This window comes from Aedes albopictus, chromosome 3, assembly GCF_035046485.1.
Source record: "Aedes albopictus strain Foshan chromosome 3, AalbF5, whole genome shotgun sequence".
In the NCBI taxonomy this organism is placed as follows: Eukaryota; Metazoa; Arthropoda; class Insecta; order Diptera; family Culicidae; genus Aedes; species Aedes albopictus.
Genome location: NC_085138.1, coordinates 82,776,027 through 82,800,883, shown reverse-complemented (window position 1 = coordinate 82,800,883; position 24,857 = coordinate 82,776,027). Strand labels below are relative to the sequence as shown.

General features: G+C 38.5%; 1 protein-coding gene across 3 annotated transcripts; it reads left to right on the top strand.

The window, feature by feature from the left end:
* Nucleotides 1-1,432: 1,432 nt before the first annotated feature.
* Nucleotides 1,433-23,274, top strand: LOC134292124 (uncharacterized). 3 transcript variants are annotated; one of them, XM_062860891.1, is made up of 3 exons: nucleotides 1,433-5,519; nucleotides 5,586-5,666; nucleotides 5,726-23,274. In XM_062860891.1, the coding sequence occupies exon 1, from the start codon at nucleotides 1,446-1,448 to the stop codon at nucleotides 5,391-5,393; it is 3,948 nt and encodes a 1,315-aa protein (XP_062716875.1). In that variant the 5' UTR covers nucleotides 1,433-1,445; the 3' UTR covers nucleotides 5,394-5,519; nucleotides 5,586-5,666; nucleotides 5,726-23,274. The 3 variants fall into 3 exon arrangements, with proteins under 3 accessions (XP_062716875.1, XP_062716874.1, XP_062716873.1); XM_062860890.1 differs by having other exon boundaries at nucleotides 1,433-5,666; XM_062860889.1 differs by having other exon boundaries at nucleotides 5,586-23,273.
* The last annotated feature ends 1,583 nt before the right edge of the window (nucleotides 23,275-24,857 follow it).

Here is a 24,857-nt window from a genome sequence, read left to right as displayed (position 1 = left end):
TCGACCGCTGGTGAATCTCCAAACGTTCGGCGAGTATATGGAGGAAGTCGTCGCTGATGCGTGCAGCGTATCATCGTACGGAGGAAGTGAGAGCGAAAGGTTTGCAAAGCGTGAAAAAGGAAGGGCACCCGACCGAACTCTTCTTCATTCCGATACCGGGGGAAACAGTAACACGTTAGCGAAAAGTTACAGAAACCGGCCCATAGATTCCAGCAACAACTTCGAGTGTGCGATTTGCAAGAAGATCGGACATTGTGTAAGGGATTGTACGACATTCAAGGCACTAGCAATCGACGAACGTTGGAAAAGGGTTCAAAGTCTCGGATTATGCCGAACTTGCTTGTACAACCATGCCAGACGATCGTGTCGTATCACCAATAGATGTGGGGTGAACGGTTGTCTAACTCGTCACCATCCCCTCCTACATTCCACCCCAAAAGATACAACGACTTCCATCGTACCGGCACCACTGGACCACCACTTCCATAACCGAGACCTTCCATCCTTGTTGTTCCGTATAATTCCTGTCGTTTTGTACAGCGGAGCGAACAAAGTAGCTACGTAGGGGAGACTGAGGAGACTTGATCGATGATTTTTTCCAAAACAACATCTGGACAGACGACAATGTTTTGGCTACAATTGGTTTTAATTGTGTATTGCATTATTTTTTAATGACTGATGGTTTGTTTTCAGTCCATCAGAAATCTTTTAGGCGTTTCCAAAAAATCTCAATAACTTTGTGAAAATTAAACCAAATTGTGCCAAAATTTCACAGCATATAGTATAAATAAAATACTTTCAAGCGTATTCATCCAAACAAGGCTGTTATATGAATATTTCAATTAATGCAGCTTAGTGTATACAACAATGACATGGGGAGACTTGATCCCTCGAGGATTACACACACATTATACATTTGAAAAATAAAAATCTATTTGGAAGCCTCTATTTACTCGGAATTCTAGTATATTCAGCGATAAAACGTGTCAGATTATTATTAATTTATGGACACCATTAAAAGGGGGATCAAGTCTCCCCATTTTCAAAATACGGCATAACCTTAACAATTAAAGGAAATCTTATAATTTCAAATACACCGTTTTCATCAAAAATGCAAGAAAACTTGAAAAGAAAATGAATAGGAAGCTTCTGGAGTTATTTTCCCTTCAAATTAACCATGTGCTCAAAAGGGGATCAATTGTGACCCATTTTTGAAAAATACTTCATAAGACATGCCTCCATAAAAACAGAGTTTTGAAAACTTTAACAATAATTTAAAGTCCTTCTGTTGTGTATAAACTTGCAATAGATGTTTACCTGCCATTCTGTACAAAAAATGGATCTAGTTTTGTGTTTTTTCTTAAAGTTACAGGCAAATTAAGAAAAAGGGATCAAGTCTCCCCAGTCTCCCCTACGCTTTTCTGGATGAAGGGTCCAATATTTCGATGATCGAACGGCAGTTAGCAGCGACGCTGAAGGTGACTGGCTACCGGCATCCGTTGTGCCTTAAATGGACTGGTAACGTGACGAGGGAAGAGAGTGATTCGCAGTGGATTACGATAGAGATTTCGGGCACCAATCAACGAGCACCGAGGTATATTATGACCGATGTTGGAACCGTGGACTCACTCGACTTGCCCAGGCAAAGTTTGCCGATCGAGAAGCTAGCCGAGAGGTTTGGGAATCTGCGAGGGCTGCCTATTCAGGGGTATCACAGTGTTACACCTCAGTTGTTGATTGGAGTTGACAACCTTAAACTGGCAGTCCCACTCAAGGTAAGAGAAGGCAACGTGGGCGGCCCGGTTGCCGTGAAAACAAGGCTTGGATGGTGCGTATACGGAGGTCATCGGGATGAAGGACAGTTGTCCGTCAACTACCATGTCTGCGAGTGTTCAGATGGCGATTCCCTTGACAAAACATTAAAAGCGTATTTTTCGCTTGAAGAAGCTGGAATACAACCGACCGGCGCCAGAGTAACTGCGGAAGATGAGCGCGCCTTACGGATCCTCGAACAAACTACCCACTATGCCAATAATCGATACGAATCGGGTCTGTTATGGAAATACGACGATTTTGAATTTCCTGACAGCTACCCTATGGCTGTCAAGCGGTTCGAATGTCTGGAGCGCAGATTGGCCAAAGATCCAACACTCAACGAAAATGTTCGGAAGCAGATCCACGAGTACGAACAAAAGGGGTACGCACACCGCGCGTCACCTGAGGAGTTGAACACCGCTGACCTTCGTCGCGTGTGGTATTTGCCGCTTGGAGCCGTTACCAACCCTAGAAAACCCGGAAAGGTGCGGCTCATCTGGGACGCCTCAGCAAAAGTTGATGGCGTCTCTTTAAACAGTATGCTACTGAAAGGGCCCGATCAGATGACACTTCTACCTGCGGTACTTTTCCGGTTCCGGCAGTATCCAGTCGCCGTAAGCGCCGACATCAAGGAAATGTTCCATCAGGTACGAATTCGGCCAGAAGATCGACATTCTCAACGGTTTGTGTATCGAGCTGACCCAACGGCGCCGCTGGAGACGTACCTGATGGATGTGGCCACTTTCGGTTCAACTTGCTCCCCCGCTACAGCGCAATTCGTAAAGAATACGAATGCCAACCGGTTCACACAGGAACATCCCAGGGCAGTTCAAGGAATCATCCACAACCACTACGTGGATGACTACCTTGACAGCTTTGCTACCACTGAAGAAGCTGCTCAAGTCGCGTCACGGGTAAAAGAGATCCATCAACATGGTGGATTCGACATCAGAAAGTGGTGCAGTAACCAACGAGTCGTCTTGGAACAGCTTGGAGAGGTCAAGAAACAAACCGTCATCGATCTTACCTCCGGTACCGATAAACAGTCGGAACGGGTCCTCGGCATTCTGTGGGATACACAAGATGATGAATTCCGATTCAGCACTTCCTTGCCCGACGATATAACCCACCTGCGGACGCATAACACTAAACCGACGAAACGGCAATTGGCGCGGTGCGTCATGTCGTTTTTTGATCCTCAAGGATTTCTGGCGCCATACTTGATATTCGGGAAAGTGCTGCTACAGGATACCTGGCGCGAAGGAACCAGTTGGGACGAACAGATTTGCGACGGAACATTCGAGCGATGGAAGTACTGGCTAGAAATGTTGGACATAATCAACCAAGTAAACATACCAAGATGCTATTTCTCCACGGGTGATCTGACGACTCTGGACATCCACACGTTCGTGGATGCAAGCGAAATAGCGTATTCGTGTGTTTCGTATTTCCGGATTGCGAATCCCTACGGTCCAGCAGAGGTGGCATTCGTAGCAGCGAAGACCAAGGTAGCCCCCGTCAAGCCAACAACCATTCCCCGTCTGGAACTCATGGCTTGCGTGCTTGGAGTACGGCTGGCCAAATTCGTAGTCGAGGGACATTCACTTCCAGTTCGAAAACAATTCTTCTGGAGTGACTCCGAAGTTGCAATGAGTTGGATTAACGCGGATCCCCGGAAGTATCGGCCCTTTGTTGCTTTCCGAGTGGGCGAAATTTTGGAAAAATCTAACCGCGAGGAATGGCGCTGGGTGTCATCCAAGCTAAACCCGGCAGACGAAGCAACGAAGTGGGGATCAGGACCGTACTTCGACAAGAACAGTATTTGGTACAGCGGACCTGAATTTCTTCGCCACTGTGAAGATCAGTGGCCACCGAGGAAAATCTACGATAAGGTGACGGACGACCAACGCGCCTGCTATGTCCATCGCAATCTACAAATGCCGAAGCAACTGCTGGACGCCGAAAGGTTCTCCTCATGGAAAAAGATGTTACGCGTGATGGCTTACGTTTGCCGATTTGTGAACAATTGTCGAACGTCAAATACTGGTCAAGAGCGAAAAATCGATCACCTGACGCAGTTGGAGTTGCAGAAAGCTGAGGAATCCTTATTTCGAGCTGTGCAATGGGACTCGTACGCTGACGAACTAGTTACTCTGACCAAGAACCAACGCCTACCAGTGCAGAAGCGCCAACCATTGGAAAAGACAAGCGCTCTCTACAAAATATCGCCGATACTAGACGCAGCGGGAGTTTTGCGGATGGACAGCAGGATTGGTGCAGCTCAACGTATCCCTGATGAAATGAAATTCCCTGTCATCTTGCCAAAGCGACATCGCTTGACCATGTTACTTCTGAAGGATCTTCATTGCAAGTTGTTGCACGCCAACAATGAAACTGTCGTCAACGAAGCACGGCAGCGCTATTACATAGCGCAGCTACGTACACAAGTACGACGCGTGTCGAAGGAATGTCAGATGTGTAAGATACGCAATGCCCAGCCGTCAATACCGCGAATGGCTCCCCTTCCAAGTGCTAGGCTATCCTCATATGTTCGTCCTTTCACTTACTGTGGTCTCGACTACTTTGGACCCCTTTTGGTGAAGGTCAACAGAAGTAATGTCAAGCGTTGGGTGGCCATATTCACATGCCTGACAATACGGGCCGTTCATGTGGAGGTTATCCACACGCTTTCTACCGAATCCTGCATCAAAGGAGTACGCCGATTCATCTGTCGTCGGGGAAGCCCCGCCGAAATCTACAGCGATAACGCAACTTGTTTTCACGGAGCCGACCGTCTTCTGAGAGAGCAGATCAACAAAGGACTTGCTGCAGAATTCACGAGCACCCGGATCGCGTGGAAGTTCATTCCTCCAGGCACTCCGCACATGGGGGGAGCCTGGGAGAGGTTGGTGAGGTCGATTAAGGTTACTCTGGCCGCAATCCAGAACGGAAACCAGAAACTGGACGACGAATCTTTGATGACCTTTTTGGCGGAAGCAGAAGGTATTGTCAACTGCAGACCACTCACATACTTGCCTCTGGATTCGATCGAGCAAGAGGCCTTAACCCCGAATCATTTTTTGTTGGGCAGTTCTTCGGGGGTTCGTTTACCAATTGTGCAGACTGACAACGAAGTATCTCTCCTGAAAGGTTCGTGGACAGCCATTCAGAAATACCTGGACATCTTCTGGAGACGCTGGACTAGGGAATATCTCCCGACTCTTACGAAACGCACGAAATGGTTCGGCGAAGTGAAACCGGTTCAACCTGGAGACCTGGTTCTCATCGTTAGTGATACTAAACGCAACGGGTGGATACGCGGTCGAGTGCTTGAGGTTTTGCCAGCTGCGGACGGTCGTGTACGTCAAGCTATTGTACAGACTGCTGGAAATGCTCCTACAAGAAAACCAATATCGAAACTGGCGGTCTTGGAGGTATCATCGGATGCTGGAACCGGAGACAATGTGGGTTCCACCAGGGGGGAGGATGTTGCGAAACTGGCAACCCCGCCACAGCGAAAACGGAGTGAGCGGATCCGCGGCAAAACAGAAGAACGATGCGAGAAACGTCAAGAGTAGACATTGCCAAACGTGTATTAATGAGATGACGATGTGGTTTTTGGTGCAGGGCAAAATTCTTCCTAATTTGATTAAATGCAATCTGTATAGTGTAGAATTATCGATTCTTCAAACGAGTAGTGGCAGGTGCGCTTAGAACAATGGAATGTGCATTTATTTTGTGAATTTACACACGGTTACGTTGTATTTTAGGTCTTAGGAGTTGTTCACACCAAACCCTATGTGATCTAACCTGAGTTCCAGGGTTTATAGTTTCACTATTCAGTTCGAGAAGTGAGCAAATTAGTCATATATTCCCTATTGCACTTAGTTATTTAGTTCTTCATTTACAGCTAGTAGAATTCGCTGAAGCGAAAATTATTGTTGGGAATAATCTTTGAATTATATCTATCCACTGAAATTGTAAGTGAACGCTTAGTCTATATTGTATGATCCCACTCACGAATAAATTTTCATATTCTAGCTTGTAGCTGATGCTAATAAGATTCAGCGTTCTATTCATTATTCCGCAAGCTTAAGTTCTATGCCTTAGGTATTTAAAAAAAGTAGATTGGAATTTACGCTGTATTGTCATGACTCAGCACTAGGTGTTTACTACCAGTGGGCTCCAATCCAAACTTTTTAATAAAAAAAAGAAAAAAAAAGCTCTCGGATTTTTTTTTAAATTCTCCATAATACTTTCGTGGATTCGTTTTAAAATACCTCAAAAGTATTTATTGTAAATTCTGTTAGAAGTTCGTGAAAAAATCTTCATGAATTGTATCAAAATCCTAAACTTTCTGTGGATTCCAATACAAATTCCTTCAGAAATTCCTCAAAAGGTTTCTCCAAAAATATCTACAAGAACTTCTTCAGAAAACCTTCCATGGATCGCTTTCGAAATTGCTACAAGAATTCCTGCACGGATTCTTTAAATCTTGCATGGACTGCTTCAGAAATTCCTAGAGGAATTTGTCCAGTGATCTCTTCAATAAATCCTCCGGAGATTTCTTTAAAAACATCTCCAAGGATTCCTCCAGAAAACCTTCCAAGGAATCCACAGTAATTTCTCTACCGTATTTTTTACTGGAATTCTTCACGAATTCCTTCAGAAACTTTTACAGCAACCGCTCCAGAACTCAGAATTTCTTCAGACATTAAATCAAATTTTTTTTCGAACATTCTACCCAAAGGTTCCTAAAGAAATCTTTCCGAGATTCCTTAACCCTCTTACACGCCATTTTTTGTATCCTGATGTAAACAACGATTACCATTTTTTTGAGACTACAACATTATGAAATTTTATGGTTATTGATAAAATTATATATTTCTTTTTTTTTTTTTAAGGAAAGCTTAGTTGTCCGTACAATTTTTGAAAACAATTTTAGAGTGTATAAAATTATACTAAAATTTTTCTCGGTGGTAGATTTGTTGGGGAAAAAATATTTAAATTAAAACATTTACATCTGAAAGGTGACCAGAACATCAATTTTTTGCTGACTATTTTTTTAATTCAAATATGCTTCATAGGATATCAAACATTATTTTTAGATATGTAAAACAATCCCAATCATCTGCCAAAAATACAAAATAATCGAATGGTCAGCAGAGAAAAAAAAATAATATAAAATGTTCCATATTAAACAATCTTCCATATTAAGGTGGGGTTGGGTGTAAGAGGGTTAAGAAATTTCTTCGGAAATTTATCAAAGAACCATTCATGTTTTTTTAATGAAATTGTTTCATCGATTTCTCTTAAAATGCTACCAGAGATGTTTAGGGATAGTTCCCTTCCAAAATTACTACTGGAAATCTCTGATAAAATCTGCAAAATATTCTTTCAGAAATTTCTTCGAACGATTCATTCAAAAATCCTTCCAGGAATTCTTCCGGTAATTTCTTCTAAAATTTATCTAAGGATTATTCTTATACATGTTCCATAAATAGCTTCAGAAATATCTCCACAGATTTTTTTAGATAATTCTCTAGAGGATCCTTTAAAAATTTCTTCACGAGTTCTTCCAAAAATTTTCAAGAAAATCTTCCAAGCATTCTTTCAAAAACTTCTCCCAGTGTTTTTTTCTGATTTTTTCAGGGACTGCTTCACGAACCCATACACAAACTGCCGCAGGGAATATTCTCGGAATTTATCCAGGGATTTCTGAATTTTCTTAAATTTCAGAAGTAATGTTCTCAGTGATTTTTCTAGAGACTCTTGCATGTTTAATTTTATTAATTCTGGCAGGATTTTTTTTTTAAATTCCCGGAGAAATTGTTGAAACAAAAATGAAATTCCCCCGGGTATGAATTGGTCCGAATGCTTTACGAGGCTAATAGAATCACAGTCACTCTGTAATTCCTGAGTACCAACTCCGAGGCTTACGAGACACCTAAACGACTGACGCCGCTAACCGCTCGGCTACGAAGCCCACCAATTTTGATAGAAACTAGTTATCCTGAAGCTAAAATTTATATCACATTTTGTTATTATTTTGATATGCTTATAACAAAAAATATTATCTAGATTAGACCAATGTGGTGTTTATTACAATTTCAGTTATTTTTATATCATCCTGCATCCATTTTATAACATTTTAAGTTATTGAAAAATATTATAATATCATAACACACAATTATATAATTTTGATATTATTTCAAATATTTTCAAATCTGGTACCTTTGTTTTGATAGTTAAATTAACAAAACAGTTTTAATGTCCGTGGATAGAATGACAGTTCAATCTGTAAAATATCAGTTCGCCCCGAACAAAAAAAAAATCTCATACAAACTTATATATATATAAAAATAGCTGCCGGGCATTATAAATGATGAAATTTTGGGTATCGACTAATTTTGGGCGGAAATTCCAAATATGACATAATCTAAGTGCCCCTAAAGAATTTTCCAGGTGCTTAATGAGACATTTCTACAGAAGTTCCTTCAGAAATCCATTTATAAATTCCTTCAGACGTTCTTTCAGAAATATATCCAGAGACTCCTACAGTATACCAAGAATTTCGTCAGGTTTTTTTTTGTTTTAATGCCTTTTGAAATGCATTTCTTCTTCTTGACGTGACTTTCTGATGGGACAAAGCATACTTCTCAGCTTGGTGTTTTATGAGCACTTCCATAGCTATTAACTGAGACCATCTCCTGGCAATGACCATTTTGCATGTGTATATCGTGAAGCAATCACGAAGATACTTTATGTCCAAAGAAATCAAGGCAATTCCCATTGCGAAAAGTTCACCGACCGGGAATTGAGCCCGTCACCATTAGTCTGGTTATCCTAAATATCCACCCCTTTACAGCTGTGGCTATACGAGCCCTTGAAATTCCTTTAGACTTATTAAAACAAATCTTGCAAGGATTCCTTAAGAAAATCCTCCAGAGATTCCAGCAAAAACTTCTCCAAGGATTTCTTCAAATATTTTTTTAAGATTTTTCAAGGATTCTTTCGGAAATTTCTCCATAATTTTCTCCTAAAACTCTTCCAGGTACTTCTTCGAGAAATTGTATTCTGTCTCAAACTACCACAGGGACTCCTTCGATTATTCTTCATGAGATTAAAAAAAAAACTCCTGAAGGTATTTTCCCAGGGATTGTTACATGATTCCTATGAATTCCTCCAGAGAGAAAATCCTCCTTTTATTAATTCACCAGAAATTCCTTCTCTAGGAATTCCTTTAGAATTTTGAATGGAGTCCATCAGAAATTCTTCCAAATATTATTAAGAAAATTTCTCCATCTGTTTCTTCAGAAATATTTCTAGGAATTCTCTCAGGAATTCGCGCAGGTATTCCCTCATTTATTATTACAGAGATTCGTTCAGGAGTAGCTCCAGTGATTTTATTTGGAATATTTTCAGAGATTCTTTCGGAGATTTTTGAATGATTTATTTCAGTAAGGCCGGAACAAATCTCATTTTCTTCTTTTGTCACTTTGCTCGTTGACTTGTCGAGGGGGAGATGATAAGTGATAAATGTATTTGATGAATAATTACTCAAACAATTAGGCAAAATCGTCAAACTCATCGGATTTGTTAAGAAATTTTCTCGACGACTCTAATTTCACTATAAAGTTTTTAAATTTCTTAAATAATTTTTTTGTGTCCCCCCTCAAAATGTCGAATTTGGATTAAAAATTTCCGAGGGGGGGGGGGTGACATTAGAGAAAATCGAAATTTGTGTCAGCCTAATTCCAGTCTTAATTCCTTCACGGATTCCTGCAGAAATTCATAAAGGATTCCTTCATGAGATTCTCTATCTATTTTCTCAGAAATTTCTCCATGACTTCTTCCAATGATCACTTCGAGATTTTTCCCAAAGTTTATTTCAAGAATTTATTCAGCTATTTTCTCAAATTAGAGATGAATCAGCCCCGGACTGAAAGTCTCTATAATAAAGCATTCTTCATTTTCTTCTCCTTCTGTATAGCTCTACATTACCACTGGAACTTTGCCTGCCACTCTCCAACTTAGTGTTCTTTGAGCACTTCCACAGTTATTAATTGGAAGGCTTTCTTTGCCTGCCATTGCATGAATTAATATAGTGTGAGGCAAGCACAATGATACGTCTAGTAGCAACGGATGTCACACCAACATTCCTTCCCTTCCCCGATGACCGTAAGGACGTGGCCGGCGCCGGTACTGACAATATAAAGTATTGAACCTTCAAAATTGCACATTGAGGATGGAAAGCTACACCCAGGCCCCATCCATTTGGTTCCCTGTGCAATGTTGGCTGTTCTGATCAGTAACGGAGTAGCAACTACGAATTGTACGGTCATCTCATCCTCATGCTCATGCTCATGTGAGACAAGCACAATGATACGCTATGCCCAGGGAGTCGAGAAATTTTCCAGACCGGAACGGAAATCGAACCCGCCGTCTCCGGATTGGCGATCAATAGCCTTAACCACTAGGTGAACTGGAGCCCCCAAACATATAATAAATCATTCATAATTTTAATAATTTTAATAATCCTTCGAATTTCTACAGAGATTTAAAACATTTCTTAAGAGATTTTTCTTGTAATATTGGCATGGGTTTAATATCTCGTTTTTCAGGAAGTACTACAAAGACTTCTTCAGATTACAATCCATGAATTATTAAAATTCCAAAATTTCAACACGAAATCGTTCCACACGAAGAAATTCCTTCAGAAATCTTTTCATGAATGTCTTTAGGCATTGATTCAGAAATGTTTCCCGAGACTTCTTGAGTATTACAAGGATATTTTCGGAAATATTAGTAGTGATTTCTTTCGAAAATTATATTTTTATACTCATTCTCAAGGAATGCAAAAAATAGTACAAAAAAAGGAATTTCTAGAACGGTTTTCTAAGAAACTTTTCCAAAAAAATCTTCAGATCCCTCCACGAATATTTCCATATATTCCTCCAGGATTTTTACATGTTCTATATAATTTTGTTGTTGTTAGAGACTGTTCCGTTCTAGGTTAAGCAACGGAAAAAATGCTCGCAAATATTTAAATATGATGAGAGCAAAAATTCTAATTTAAAACTGACGATTTTGCATTTAAAAGGCCAGTATATATTCTATTCCTACAAATACTGTTGATGTTTCCCAGGTTTAGCTGTCTTTTCAATAAATCAAACGGAAGAATCTAAAACTACTTCGCGAAACTACAAGCTTTCAGTACCAGGGAGTCAAATTTAAGAAACATTCAAATGAATTCATAAAGAATTTCATGCGGAAACTTTTAAATGTCTTGGAAATTGAAAAAAATGTATAAATTTCTGAAAATTTACTAAATAAAATAGTTACCAGAAATGGATGTGGAGAATTAAGGCGTTCCATGAAGTGTACTGAGTGTGGTAAGGAACTACACCGTCAACTGCTGCAGATAATCCTTGAGTTCCGTCCTTTAGTCCGAAGAGTTTTATAAATGGAAACACCAGGAACAATTCTTGGTAAACTGGAAGAATGTTTTCCTCCGTGGAGATGACGTTATTTCGCACTTTTTCGATAGATCTTCAAAAGAATACATCAGAAGTTTAACCTGAAATTTCTACCATAAATGTCTAATTGAACTAAGCCGATTTCTATTAATTCTAGGAATTATTTCCATATTATGATACTGCTCTTCTCTTAACCCTCTAATACCGCCTTTAGACGGGGTATAGTTTGAGCATTTTTGTAACTTTTGTTTCGTAGAAAATCAAAAATTTTATATTTTTGGCTGATATTTAGGACTGTTTTGTATATCTCAAGATGGTTTTTGATGTATTTCAAGACGTATTTACATTTTAAAAAATCATTGAAAAATTGATGTTTTAGTCATTTTTTAGAAGTCATTGTTTATTTTGTATTAAATCGCTACAATTAACATATTTTAATTTATCCCAAATCATTCTATCCTAGTTTTATAGTTTAAGGGAATTGAATACACTCTAAAATTATTTTCCTTAAAATTAAAAGGAAAATATAATTCTTCAAGAGAAAAATTTAAAATAAAAATATTTCAACAATAATCATAAAATCTCAAAATGTTTTCATCTCAAAAAATCCGTACCCCAAATAGGCTTTCAGGAAAAATATAAAGCTGTGGGGATGTTCAAAACTAAAAATTCGAAAAAATCAAAAACTGAAATTCACGAAATCAAGAATTAAAAAGAATCATCTTCCAAAACATGTTTAAATCGATTTTAGATGACGAAAAATGATATTTAGATCAAAATAAAAAAATTTGGGTATGAGAGGGTTAATTCCTTCAGAGATTTCAGCAGAAATAACTCAGGGCATTTAAACAGAGATTTTACTGTAAGTTCTTCCAGAAAACACCAAAACATTGTCTGAAAATTTTGGATAAATTCTCTTTTTTTTTCAAAGGTTTCAGATACCAAGTTGTTCTAGAGGTTCCACTTGAAATGTCACAAGAATCTATAAATGTATTAGAAATAGGAATCGTTTAAAGAGATGTAAAACTCTCCTAGGAATTTAGGTTCGACTACATATTACCACGTCTGGGTCGAGATCAATACAATCTCAATCCATTTATCCAGATTCCACGTGATAATAAGCACAACGCGTGTTATCAGAAATCCCCACGTTTTGCATAACGAAAACTGCTTGGGTGTTCCCGAGAAAACGATTCCAACCGTTTCTTATGCCACAAACTTTCCCCATGACATCAAACCCCAGAAATTGCATAAAAAGTTGTCACTCGTAATCATACACACACATGATTGATCTGTGTGTTGTTGTCCAACAAACGCCCAATTCCGACCCACTGTGCGTCATACATCGTGGTCGCAATCGTCGCGTCGTCGCCCGCAATAACTCAGCTCGCGGGGTGTGCGCGCAAAATTGCCCACGCTGCGCTACGATGATGATGATGGGAGCACGCGAGCGAGCGACTCGCCCCAGGAAAAGCGCCCAAGAAAGCGTGAAAATCATCTCGGCTGCCATATACATATGTGTGTGTGCGTAAGCGGCGGCTTGGAAAGTGATTGGAGAGTAGTGCAAAATTAATGCGAGAAAAATAATAGCAGCAAAAGAAACAAAAAAAAAAAAAATCCGGGTGGAAAACAATAATAACCGATGGCCAGTGCCAGTACCAGTGGTAATGCGCTAGAGGGGTGTAAATCACGTTTTTCCCCGGCGAGATGCTTGATGCTCGCGTATGATGGATTATCTGGGTAAAACGCGCTTTCAGGACATATTGTACCACTTCTATCACTTATGAAATTGCGTGCACTACCCGACCAGAAGCACATAACAAAATCACAACAAAAATTATGAAAACTGTTGTTATAAATAACAAAAGTTGATATAATTCTTTTATAAGGATTTTTTCATGTGAATACCCATAACAATATTGTATGACTATTTTTTATAAGTATGGTAACAAAATTATAACAAAACTTGTTTTATTTATTCAAAGAGATGAATTACAAAAAAATTTTATAATATGTATTATAATATGATTGCCTCCAACATAATTTCGTAACACGTTTATTACATACTTTATAACGAAATTATTTAAAAATTTATAAAATTTTTGTGTTGACGCGAAAAAGATTAATATTTTTTGTTATTTTGTCACTCGAGACAAGAAATTTATTTAAAAACTTGTAACAAATTCGTTCTGAAATATATAACAGAACTTATTATATTTTTTTTATGATTTCGCAAGTTTAGTCTAACAAAATTTGATATAATCTTATGATTATATCTCAACTTGTTATATCTTTGTTTTAATTGGAACAAGTTTTGCTAGAATTTTTGTTATTTTAACTACTAGCGGTACATGTTTTATAACAACCATTGTTACAGAAGCATTGTAACAAAATAACACAACTTGTAATAATTTTGTTTTCTCATCTAGTCAGGTATGTCGTGGGTGAAAAGCAAGCTCTGTTCCAGCTTGAATCACACGCCCGAAAAATAAAACTTCAAGAGATATGAGGCACATTTTACCTCAACCTCCCCAACTCATTCCGGATCCATTTCTGCGCTGCCAGTAGCACAGTAGTCACTAATGCTGATGCTATGGCTACTGCAGCAACGCAGCTAACTCTCCGCTGCCGGATTGATTGATTGCGAGGCGATCGGATTTGTTTTCCGTAGAAGACCGACGACGACGACGACGTAATGAGAGGGAAATGGATGCAAAAATTGCTAATTGGAGTAATCGGCAGGCAGTAGATAGTATGCAGTAATGGAGGTTGGATTTGCTATCGAAGGGGAAATCGAATTCGTCAATTTATGACGCGTGGAGTTGAGATAATGCGATGCGTTGCGGGGGGAAAGTTATGACCGAGGTGGTGAAAACTTGAAAGGGAATTTTCTTGAGATGATTCAAGTGAAAATAAATAATGAAACAAATATAGTGAAAGACAATAGACTTCTTTTAAGAACTTTTATTTTGGGCGATTTATGTTTTTTGTTGGTGAAAACGGATACGCTGCATCTACACTATTGGGTCACTGAGATTTTTGAATTTATCGAATATTGTTGAACAAATAGAAAACTTCCTTAGCAACTTATGTCATACATTTTTTAGCTTTTGGTTGTATAAAGTATACAGAAAAATATATGTAATTAAAATCCAGCGATAAATCATACACATAAAGGGAATGCAAAAGTTTGTGCACTTTTACATGAGATTTTATGTAAAATTACATAACCATCGCGTAAATTTCCGCCAACCATCGCGTAAACCATCATGGACTCCAACCGGTTACGCGACTATTAGCGGAAATTTACACGAACGTAACGTAATTTTACATGATATCTCTTGTAAATATGCACTTAATCTAGCATTCCCTTTATGTGCGTGATTTTTCGCTGAATTTGACATGAATAGTTTTTTCTGTATAGAGCAAGTAATCTTTGCTGATATGTGTGTGCAACGGTCGCCATATGAAGCGATATTCTAAATTTTTCTTCCCTTCAATTTATTTTATAAATGTTTCTTTAAAAGTTTCTTTTAGATGTGAGATTTCTTGTAACACTTTTATAATACAACAAAGTTTTTCTCTAAACTCTTCGAAACCATTCAAAAAATACGACCCAAAAGCAACTGTTGGTTTTAATAGAACGTTCAGAATGTATACAAAAATTATGAAGTTTGTGAATAAAACTAAGGTGGTGGCACCATTCTTGTGCCTTCGAAAACCCCTTTTCAACCAAGTTCAAGTGACATGTTGATGAATATAAGAAATGCAGAAATCATATCGTTTATCTGGCTTTTGATGCTTGAACCGTCAATTCTTAAAAAAAACCTCCATTTTCAATATTGAGCCGTAATTTTGGATTAAGTCAGCAATCTTGGAAATTCTTAACACCATTTTTGTTATCTTCCCCATACCATAATAACTCATATTGCATGGTTTTAGAGACTGAACTCCATTAAATAGCCACCATCTTGAATTCCTGACCGCCATCTTGGATATTTTAGTCGTCATTTTTGGCGCGTGGTAGTCACTTGGGGAACTCCAGGAGAAACCCGCGTGAAACACTAAGCGAAAGAGAAAGAAAAACATGGAAAGAAGCTCCGGCATTCCATAAGGGGCCCCAAGAGAGATACACACGAGGAAATCTGGGAAATCCTATGAATGACATTCTGGATGGATTACCGAAGAACTTCAGAGAGAAATTTCGCATGAACTTCCAGGAAAACTTCCGAAATAAAGAGGAACTGTGGGCAGAAATCTCGAAAAGAATTTGTGGAGTTCTACAGAAAACAGTGCAATGTAGAAATTCAAGGAGAAATCTGGGATGAACTTTAAGGATGAATTTCTAGAGGCATTTCAAAAGGAAACCTGGAAAGGCTGTAAACTAATTCAATAAGAATCTCTAGCGGAAACCTGAGTCCCTGAAAGGGTTTTTTTTTCAATTTCCTTCACTAGTGTTCATCGGAATACCTGGGATTACATCAATTCTGATCGTTTTTTTTTTATCGGAACCGGCACTTTTCCTCCATAATTTGTGGAATTCCGTTGAATTCAACGATTTTCCTCAGAACCTCAAAAACATGTTAACATAACATCGTGCAACCTCTGGAGCTTAATGCTCAAATATTGTAACTGATTTCGATAATCTACTAAATTTACACCGGCAACAAATACTTTTCGGTGCATAGGTTTGCGGAGTACGAGAATAAGTCTCGGTACTATAAAAACAATTCGCTCTCCCTTGTATATCTAGAAGGCACAACCGAGATGTAATTGTGAAAATAGGAATGTATATGGTGTAGGCTTGATGTCAGTTTGGCTTTCTATTCCGCAGAATCGCTAGCTGTTCTGTGGCATAGTTGGTTAAAGCGCCTGTCTAGCGAATACGGAGTCATAGGTTCGAATCCCACGAGAACGCGTTTTTCACAATTTCATCTCTTAATTTGACAATAATCTAAATTCAGTGTCTTCCAATTTTCATGCTTTACACAGTACGTTCCGTTGTACCAGAGAAGCATGAGAAAATTTCAGAAAGACTGTTGAGTGAGTCACTTGGCTAAGTTGCTTTACATGCACTTAGCCGAGTGACTAACTCAACAGTCTTTCTGAAATTTTCTCATGTTTCTCTTGAAATTCCTCTCAGTTTTATTATCCGTAATTTCTCTTAGAAATTCTCCCGGAGGTTCCTCCGGATTTCTACCAGAGCTTCGCCAAGGTTTTTTTCCATGAATTCGTCCTGGAAATGAATCAATATTTTTTGTGAGAACTCCCTTTCCGAATTTGTTTCCGGTATAACTCTCCTCCCTGAGTTCAGCTCTTGGATTTCTCCAAGAACTTTCCACTAAATTGATGCAAGAGTTCCTTCCAGTTTACTTGCAGATATTTTCCGGGATTTATGCACGAGCATTGCATTGGGAATTTCCCAGAGGAATATTTCTTGGAATACTTTGAGGAACGGAGAACGGGAATTAACGAGGTACTCAAATCCCGGGAGGTGATCCGTCAGAGATACAAGTAGGGTTTTTTTTTGTGGATACTGTGGACCTGGCTTTGGAAGAGATCTCGAGAAAAACTTCGGAGAGTGACACCAGGAGGAAATCTTAGTAAAATTTCAGAAAACAAAAACTTCGAACAAGCAATATTTTGCCAACTAATTGGCATTGAAGAAGTTCTGAAGGCCGTTATAAAACCTTAATGCATTCAATTTGGTTTTATGATGGTTCCATTTGACCTCTTAGAACCCATTTGACTAGAAAATGTTACAAGGATGAAATGCCTCTGAAAGAAATCACGGAAGGAAATTCAGGAGAAAACCTATGGCAGACTCTAAGAGAAATGTCGAGGAATTCTTCGAAAGAAATCTATGAACGAAATATGAAACCAAATCTTTTCGATCAACAAAGACAGTCTTCTGTAGCAATGCCAAAAAAAGCTCTGTGAACAATCCCAGAAGGGATTCCAGAAGAGATTCCATGGGAAGAACCTTGTTATTTCGGCAATGTGCAGCTGTACAAGCTGTACGATGATTAATATATAGAAATTTTTTTTATACAGATGAGCAGTTCGAAAACGTTTTCCTTGTGTTGGTTTCTGCACATGCAAAGAAGATAAAGCGAAATGAGTACTTCGATCAATAACTGAATATACCCGGCCATTCCAGAAAAGAAATTTCCTGGAAAAGTACCGTGATTTCGGGTGAAATTGATCAGTGGGGTGAAATTGATCGACGAGAGGCCCATTTTTATTTGTCAAAAATAACGCTTTAAACTTTAAACAATTTGTGGAAAACGGCCATCACATTACTCAAGGGTTATTGAAAGATGAGTTTACAAGTTTTACAGCCAATTCGTTACATATTTCGGTATTAAAGTCAATATTTTCCGAAACTGCGATTTAGGCGATCTTCATAGACACTTCCAAACTTTTGTTACCGTAGTTGTATCACACATGTAATGAATATTCGAATGAATGTTTATAGCTGCCAAGTGTTCGCTAAACTCAATTTCGCCATCAAAAGTTCTATAAATATTGTAATTTATGCATAAAATTGCACTTTTTCGGAAGTGCAATATTGATACACATAATTAGTGAGAAAATTGCATACTTTTAGGCGTTTTCTTTCGATTTATTAAACTTTAAACTTAAATAACTAAAAATTTAGTAAACTTGTAACAGTTTTGCATAGCTTTTCGCATTCTAGGGTGGTTAATTTAGATGGGAAAATAATTTTCAGCATTTACAACGGCATGTCACTGACTGATCAATTTCACCCCGAAAGTAACATTTTTGATTTTTTATTTAAAATGATATTTATTATAATAAAATGATTTGCTGTAAAAGTTTCAACCTCGTTGACTGATGAAAACCATGGTCGTACTTGTTTTAAAGCATTGAATTTAACCATATCGACAAACATTCAAAAATTAGACGCAGAAAACTGCGAAAAGTGATCAATTTCACCCGAAATCACGGTACTGCAAAAATCTTTGAAGAAACTTCTTGCAAATCCCGAAAGGAACTCTTGGATTTCCTACAGAAGTTCCTTGATAAAACTCCAAGAGAAATCTTTGGATGAACTCCAGGAGGAACCCTTTGAGGAATCTCTGATGGAGATTCTGGCGAAACCCTGAAAGAATCTCTGTAGGGAATCTGTGAAATAATATTTTTAAAGGAATTTTTTAAAAGAACTCGTGAAAGAATGAAAAACAAAAAACTCTTAGAGGAATCTTTGTTGGAACTTCCGAAGAAATCTCAGAAAAAAAACTAGTGAAGGGATCCCTCAACGAATTTCTGGACGAATCCCTAAAGGTACTCTGGAAGAACCCCTGACGGAACTCCTTGAGGAGTATTTGTAGGAATCCCTAGGCGAATTATGAAATGAATTCTTCTGGGGAACCTCTGAGGGAACTCTTTGAGCAATCCTAGAAGGAATTCCTGAAGGATTCCCCGAAAGAATTTCAAGAGATGCCTCTCAAGTAAATTTCGGAGAAATCCCTGTAGAAGCTCCTGATTGAAGTCCTGAAGTAATTCCTGGAAGAATGCGTGAAATGTTACCAGTAGGAATCTCTGAAGGAATTCCTGAAAGAATTCTTGGGAAAACCCCTCAAAGAACTCCTGAGGGAATCTCTGAGGGGACTCTTGGGGAACTTTTGAAGGCAGTCCTTCTGTATTTTGGATTTTTGTAATTGGACTCTAGGCTGGAAGCCCGTTACCGCACTTACAGTCTAGATAAAACATTATTCTTTATATTGTCCATTCCATTGATTTCTTCAAAATAATCTTAATCTATCTCGATTTTTCCCTTAACTCGCTGTTTGGGCAATTATGCCACTACGTTCAATATCTCGAATTACTACTGTAGTCATATTAAGAGAAATTACATCTTGTTGTCCGCTGAATATATTCACGAATCTTACAATAGGCTCATGTTGCGTATCATTTCTCGACCGCAATGGAGGATCAAATACCCTTCTACGGCGAAGCGACACTGGATTGTTGTTGAAGCTGATTCGGTCGTACAGGAAGAGACTCTTGGTTCGTCCGCTTAGAATATTACAGAAGAACACAATATCTGCTACTCTGAATGAACTCCTGAATAAATGCCTGGAGAAACATCACTCTGCAGACGAGTGTTAACTTCAGCCATGAAGCCAATAATTTTGCTGATACAGTGGAGACCCGATTTTGTCAGCCCCCGATTTTGTCTACCCCCGATTTTGTCTACCCCCGATTTTGTCAGCTTTTTGACCCGATTTTGTCAGCCTTTTTTGAAGTAGAAAAATAAATGTGTTTTACATACAGAATTTCAATTTTATAATCCATAATAATGCAGTTGATGCCTTCAGGCGTCATAGAAAAAATACGCAATGAACAAAACTCGTGTAACTTTTGAAAACGGCCAAACTTTTTTTGCAAACTAACACATTTATGCCATTTTAGCACCCAACCCTACCCAATGTTCTAAACCAATATTGTTTTAAATTGCTAAAAGATTTAGTTCTCTCTCTTGTTGGCGTAACGTTCCAACTGGGACACAGCCTGCTCCTCAGCATAGTATTTTATGAGAAATTTTAAAATTTTTAACGGACATCCCCCACAGCCAATGTTTATTTTGCATATGTATATCGTGTATGAAGATATTTGGGCTTAACTCTTTGGAGCCGGAGTGTTTTGCTAGTATGGCCGAACCTCGCTGGTTTTGAACAAGTTTTTTTATGATCGGTTTCAACGTCGGGGTCATATACATGATGTCCCACCGGCTCCAAAGGGTTAAAGACTATTCTTCTTAATTTTCTCTGGAACAGAACAAACAATAATCGTTGCCTGTCGTTGTGATTACTTCTTCTTCTTCTTCTTCTTCTTTATGGCACTACGTCCCCACTGGGACTTGGCCTGCCTCGCTTCAACTTAGTGTTCTTTGAGCACTTATAAAATTATTAATTGAAGGGCTTTCTTTGCCTGTCATTGCATGAATTTGTATATTGTGAAGCAAGTACAATGATATACTATGCCCAGGGAGTCGAGAAAAATTTCCCGACCGAAACAGGAACCGAACCTGCCGTCTTCGGATTGGTGATCAATAGCCTTAACCATTAGGCTAACTGGAGACCCGTTGTGATTACAAGTGAACCAATTTATTTCTTCTTTCCGGCATCTCTGGAATTCCTCTAGGTTTACTTGCTAGGATTGCTCCAGATATTCGTTATGAGATTTGTGTTGTAGATTTTGCTTCAGAAATTGCTGTCGGAATTCTTCCAGCGATTGAAACCATTAAGCACAGAGAAACAGGCGAAACTTGAAAAAAATTCATTAAAAAAACATCGTCACGAAAACGCTATCGCCCAATACAAAAAAATGTACTGTGCTTGGCCGGGCCACCACTTGGTGGCGGTAGTGAGCAAACGTCAAACAGAAGAAAAAAGGATGCCTGCACCGCAAGTGGCCAATTGACCGCTTATCGAATATTTGAATCAACCGTTAGAAAGCGGATCGATGCGAATCGAGCAGAGTGTGACGTCTGTTTCTATGTGCCCTGAGGAATACGGATTCACCCCGATATTCTTGCTGCGATTCCTTCAAGATTTTTTGCTTGATTTCTTGTAAGTATTTTGCTGGTGTTTCTTCAAGAATCGCCGGAAATTTTTAAAGGAATTCTTTCGGAGATTTTATAACGATTCATTCAGTTCATTCAAATGTGTCTCTTTAAGATTTTCCCAGGCATTCCTCCTGTGATTTCTCCAAAAGCTTTTCTTGAGAATCGTTCAGGAACTCCTGCTAGGATCCCTCCAAATTTTTTGCTGATATTTCTGCAGGACTTTTTCCAAAAATTTCTGCATAAACTCCTGCAGCGATGTATCCAGGGGTTTCTCTAAGGATTTCTCCAATTGTTGGGGGACAAGTAAAACGCCGCTGATTCTGTATAGGAGATGCTTTAAGCTAGAAATGTATTATGCATTAGTTGAAATCTTCATTAAATGTTCCAAATGGCTGACTTGCCATTTCAGTGGGTTTAGAATCTTCAGTAAATTGTCCCAAAACAATGTAATTAATCAGATAATTTGATATAGGCTACAAAGGGACTTAATTATTATTCCATAAATAACTAGCCAAGAAGTGCATACATTACGCATATGAGTTCATTGAACGAATCTCATTTGCTGTATGACAATGAGTATAGGCTATCGAATTGGATAATATGTGGCCTAAGTCTAGAATAGAAATAGGTGTTGTTTAATCTAATTCACTTCACATCCACCTATAACATATACACCTGACACTAATCGTTGTCTTAACAGGCTTTAAACGATGGTTTGGTAAGTATTTTAATCATGAAATACAGTTTTATGTGCTCCGCAATAAACACATCACATGTCGAGAACTATTGTTTTCTGTTTCTTTCTCTATTCTCATCGGTACACGTTTCTTCGTCATTTCGCTCGGCCTGATTCGATTTTCGCCCTGGCGCGGTTGCCAGTTTCGCAACACCAATAATTCTTCCTACAATTGCTACGTGGATTAATCCAGGGATTTTTCTAGCGAGTCTTTCAAGTCATCTCGCTGGGATTTCTCCATATATATCTGCTTAGATAGTCCAGGAACTTCTGCTAGAGTTCCTCCAAGAATTTTTCTGGAAATTTCTATTTCAACCCTTTCAGATATTTTCCTAAGAATTGTTCATGCATTCTTCCTATGATATCCTCAGGGATTCCTTCAAGAACTCGTGCTGAGATTCCTCCAGAAATTCTAGCTGGTATTCCTGTAGGACTTTATCCAGTAATTTCTACAGGAACACCTCTAGTGATGTATACTGAGAATTCTGTAGATATTTCTACAATAATTCCTACATAAATTACTCCGTGCATTAGTCCATGGATAAATCTACGGAAGGCACGAATTTCCCAAATGGAACCAACCTACTTTCCTAGGGTTTTTTTTTTCAAGAATTTCTCTTAGGTTTCCTTCAGGGATCCTTCTTTGAATTTCTTAAAATGTTGCTCTAGTGATGCCTTCAGTTATTACGCATATAGGAATTCATCTAGAGATTTCACTATGATTCTTCTGTAAGACTTCCCAATTGGGCATCATCTATGGATTTCCCGGTGGTCCCTCTTGAGATTTTTCCAAGTTGACCTCTTGGTATTCCTATACGAAAATCTCTTGGTATTGATTCTGAAATATCTTTAGAAAATCTCGTTGGAAATTCTTCTGGAATTCATGCTAGAATTAAAGATTCTATTTCAGTTGTCATTTCTCCTTAAACTGCTTCAGATATTTCCCCAGTACTTTTTTCAGCAATTCCTGCATTGATTTCTCAAGGAGATTTCTTCAAAGATTGCAATAGGGATTCTTTCAATGATTTTTCAGAAAATGCTCCGGAAATGCCTCTAGGGATCAGACTTAAGCGTTTTTTTTAGCAGAAACTACCAACGGGATTCCTTCGGAAATGTATTGAGGGTCACGTTCCAAAATTCCTTGGATAATTTCTCCGGAATTCCCCCAAATATTAAATAAAAGATTTCTCCAAAGATTGTTTAAAGATAAGCCTCTGGAAATTAAAGTGAAAAGGCAGCGGAAACGTAGCTAATTCGGACAGTATGAGTGGCTATAATTGTCAATCAGATGATTAATTTTCATTTGTTGACAGCTTAAATTAGATGTTATGATTTAAGCTGTGCTAACCAGTGACAACTGTCTTCTGTAGACCACAATTGCTATAAGCTAGGAGAAGACTGTGTTCCAGTAGGGATGTTATGACAAGAAGAAAAGAAATAAAAGATTTAAAAGTTCTGCTGTAAAATGCACTGAATGTTAACTTTATTAAATACCATTTTTTTCTGTGCCCTTACACCCATTTGATTGTTTTACCACAAAAGGCTCGTTCTTGGGCTCGTTCAAATATTACGTAACGCAAAATTAGGCAAAATTTAGACCCTATCCGCGGGAGGGCCCCGCGTAACTACTTCTCCTAAGAGAAATTTTAATTTTATGTAAATCGTACCACAGCGCTGCCCCCCCCCCCTCCCCTCATTGGCGTTACGTAATATTTGAACGAACCCAACCCCCTTCCACACCTTCTTCCGTCTCTGACGTACTCAGAACAATTTTTCATGAATAAAAAAATGATTTTGAAAAATGTCCCGATTTTGTCAGGAACCCGATTTTGTCAGCCCAAAATGCTACCAGGGGCTGACAAAATCGGGTCCTTACTGTACTTTTTTTTTACTGAACGCCACCATTTTTATCCAGTTTGAGGCCTTGATTTGTCGACGTCATTGGCAACGGTGTGAATTTTGAAAAATTTATCGTATATTCTGGCATACAAATTCTCCGTTCATTGGTTTGATCCGGTAATTGAGTCTTGGGGTTTCATTTTCCGCATAATTGTCCCATGTACATAAAGATTCCGCTCATCCGTAGTTCTATTTTTAGCATCACACTTAGAAAAAATCACCGACTTCGGTAATATTTTACCGAAATCTCAACCGTTATGTTTTTTACCGGAGAAATTCGGTGACGTTTACCGAACTTCGTTAAAATTCGACAGATAAACGATAACATTTTACCGAAATTTGGTAATTTTTACAGAATTTCGATAAAAAACCATTGCCGAACGCTCAGCAGTTGAGATTTCGGTAAAAATTACCGAACGCGACTAGCTGTGTACAACTACTTGTTTGACTCGTAGAGGGGGGACGGGTTGATGAGGGAGCTCGTCAAGCCCTAGGCCTCCTATTGCTGCCCAAAAAGGTATGGCTTCATCGAGGTTAACAATATTTTGATGTTCTATTGCGATGAGCTTAGCTTATTCACATAAGCGTGCGAACGAACTCGCAAAGTGGCAAATGAATTTGCATATTTGCGCACTGCGATAATAATACGACTTCATCCAGGTGTTTTCTTTTTATGCCAGTTTAACTCGCATTGGTGGTCGAAAAAAATCGCAGAAATGCAAAAATAAACTTGTTAAGGCAAAACTGGTTATGTTGACAAAATGCGATTTGATATGTGGTACCAAATAAAAAGCTGTTTTTGACTGCAAATGCAGTTGCAAATAGCTTTGTTTTTTTTGGCCTAGATAATCAAGGTTGTGCTAGCCAGAGGAGGGGCAGTGAAAACTATGCGGGAAAATATTCTTTGAAAAACTATGCGGGTAAAATTCTGTGGCATATGATGCACAGCGTGGGATATCACAGAAGTTTACATGACAAATCATGTAAAGATCATGAAATATTATTTCAACTTCCATTATATGTCATGCAATTCAGCATGATTCTACATATAACACAAATTTACATGACATTTCATGTAAACCATTATAACACTAAGTTTACATGACTAAAATGCAGTTTACATGACGTGTAAATCTCATTATTTTTATCTGTGCAAGTTGCATAAGATGCACACTTAGAAACTCTGAAATTTGCACGAAACGGAACCACCAAAAAACATAAACGTTTTCAAGACTGAATCACAAATTGGACTCAATTTTACGCGCATCATGTAAGTGCTGGTTGGTTGCGTTAGATGTCAACAAATCCGTTTTACCAGAAACGTAGAATCAGT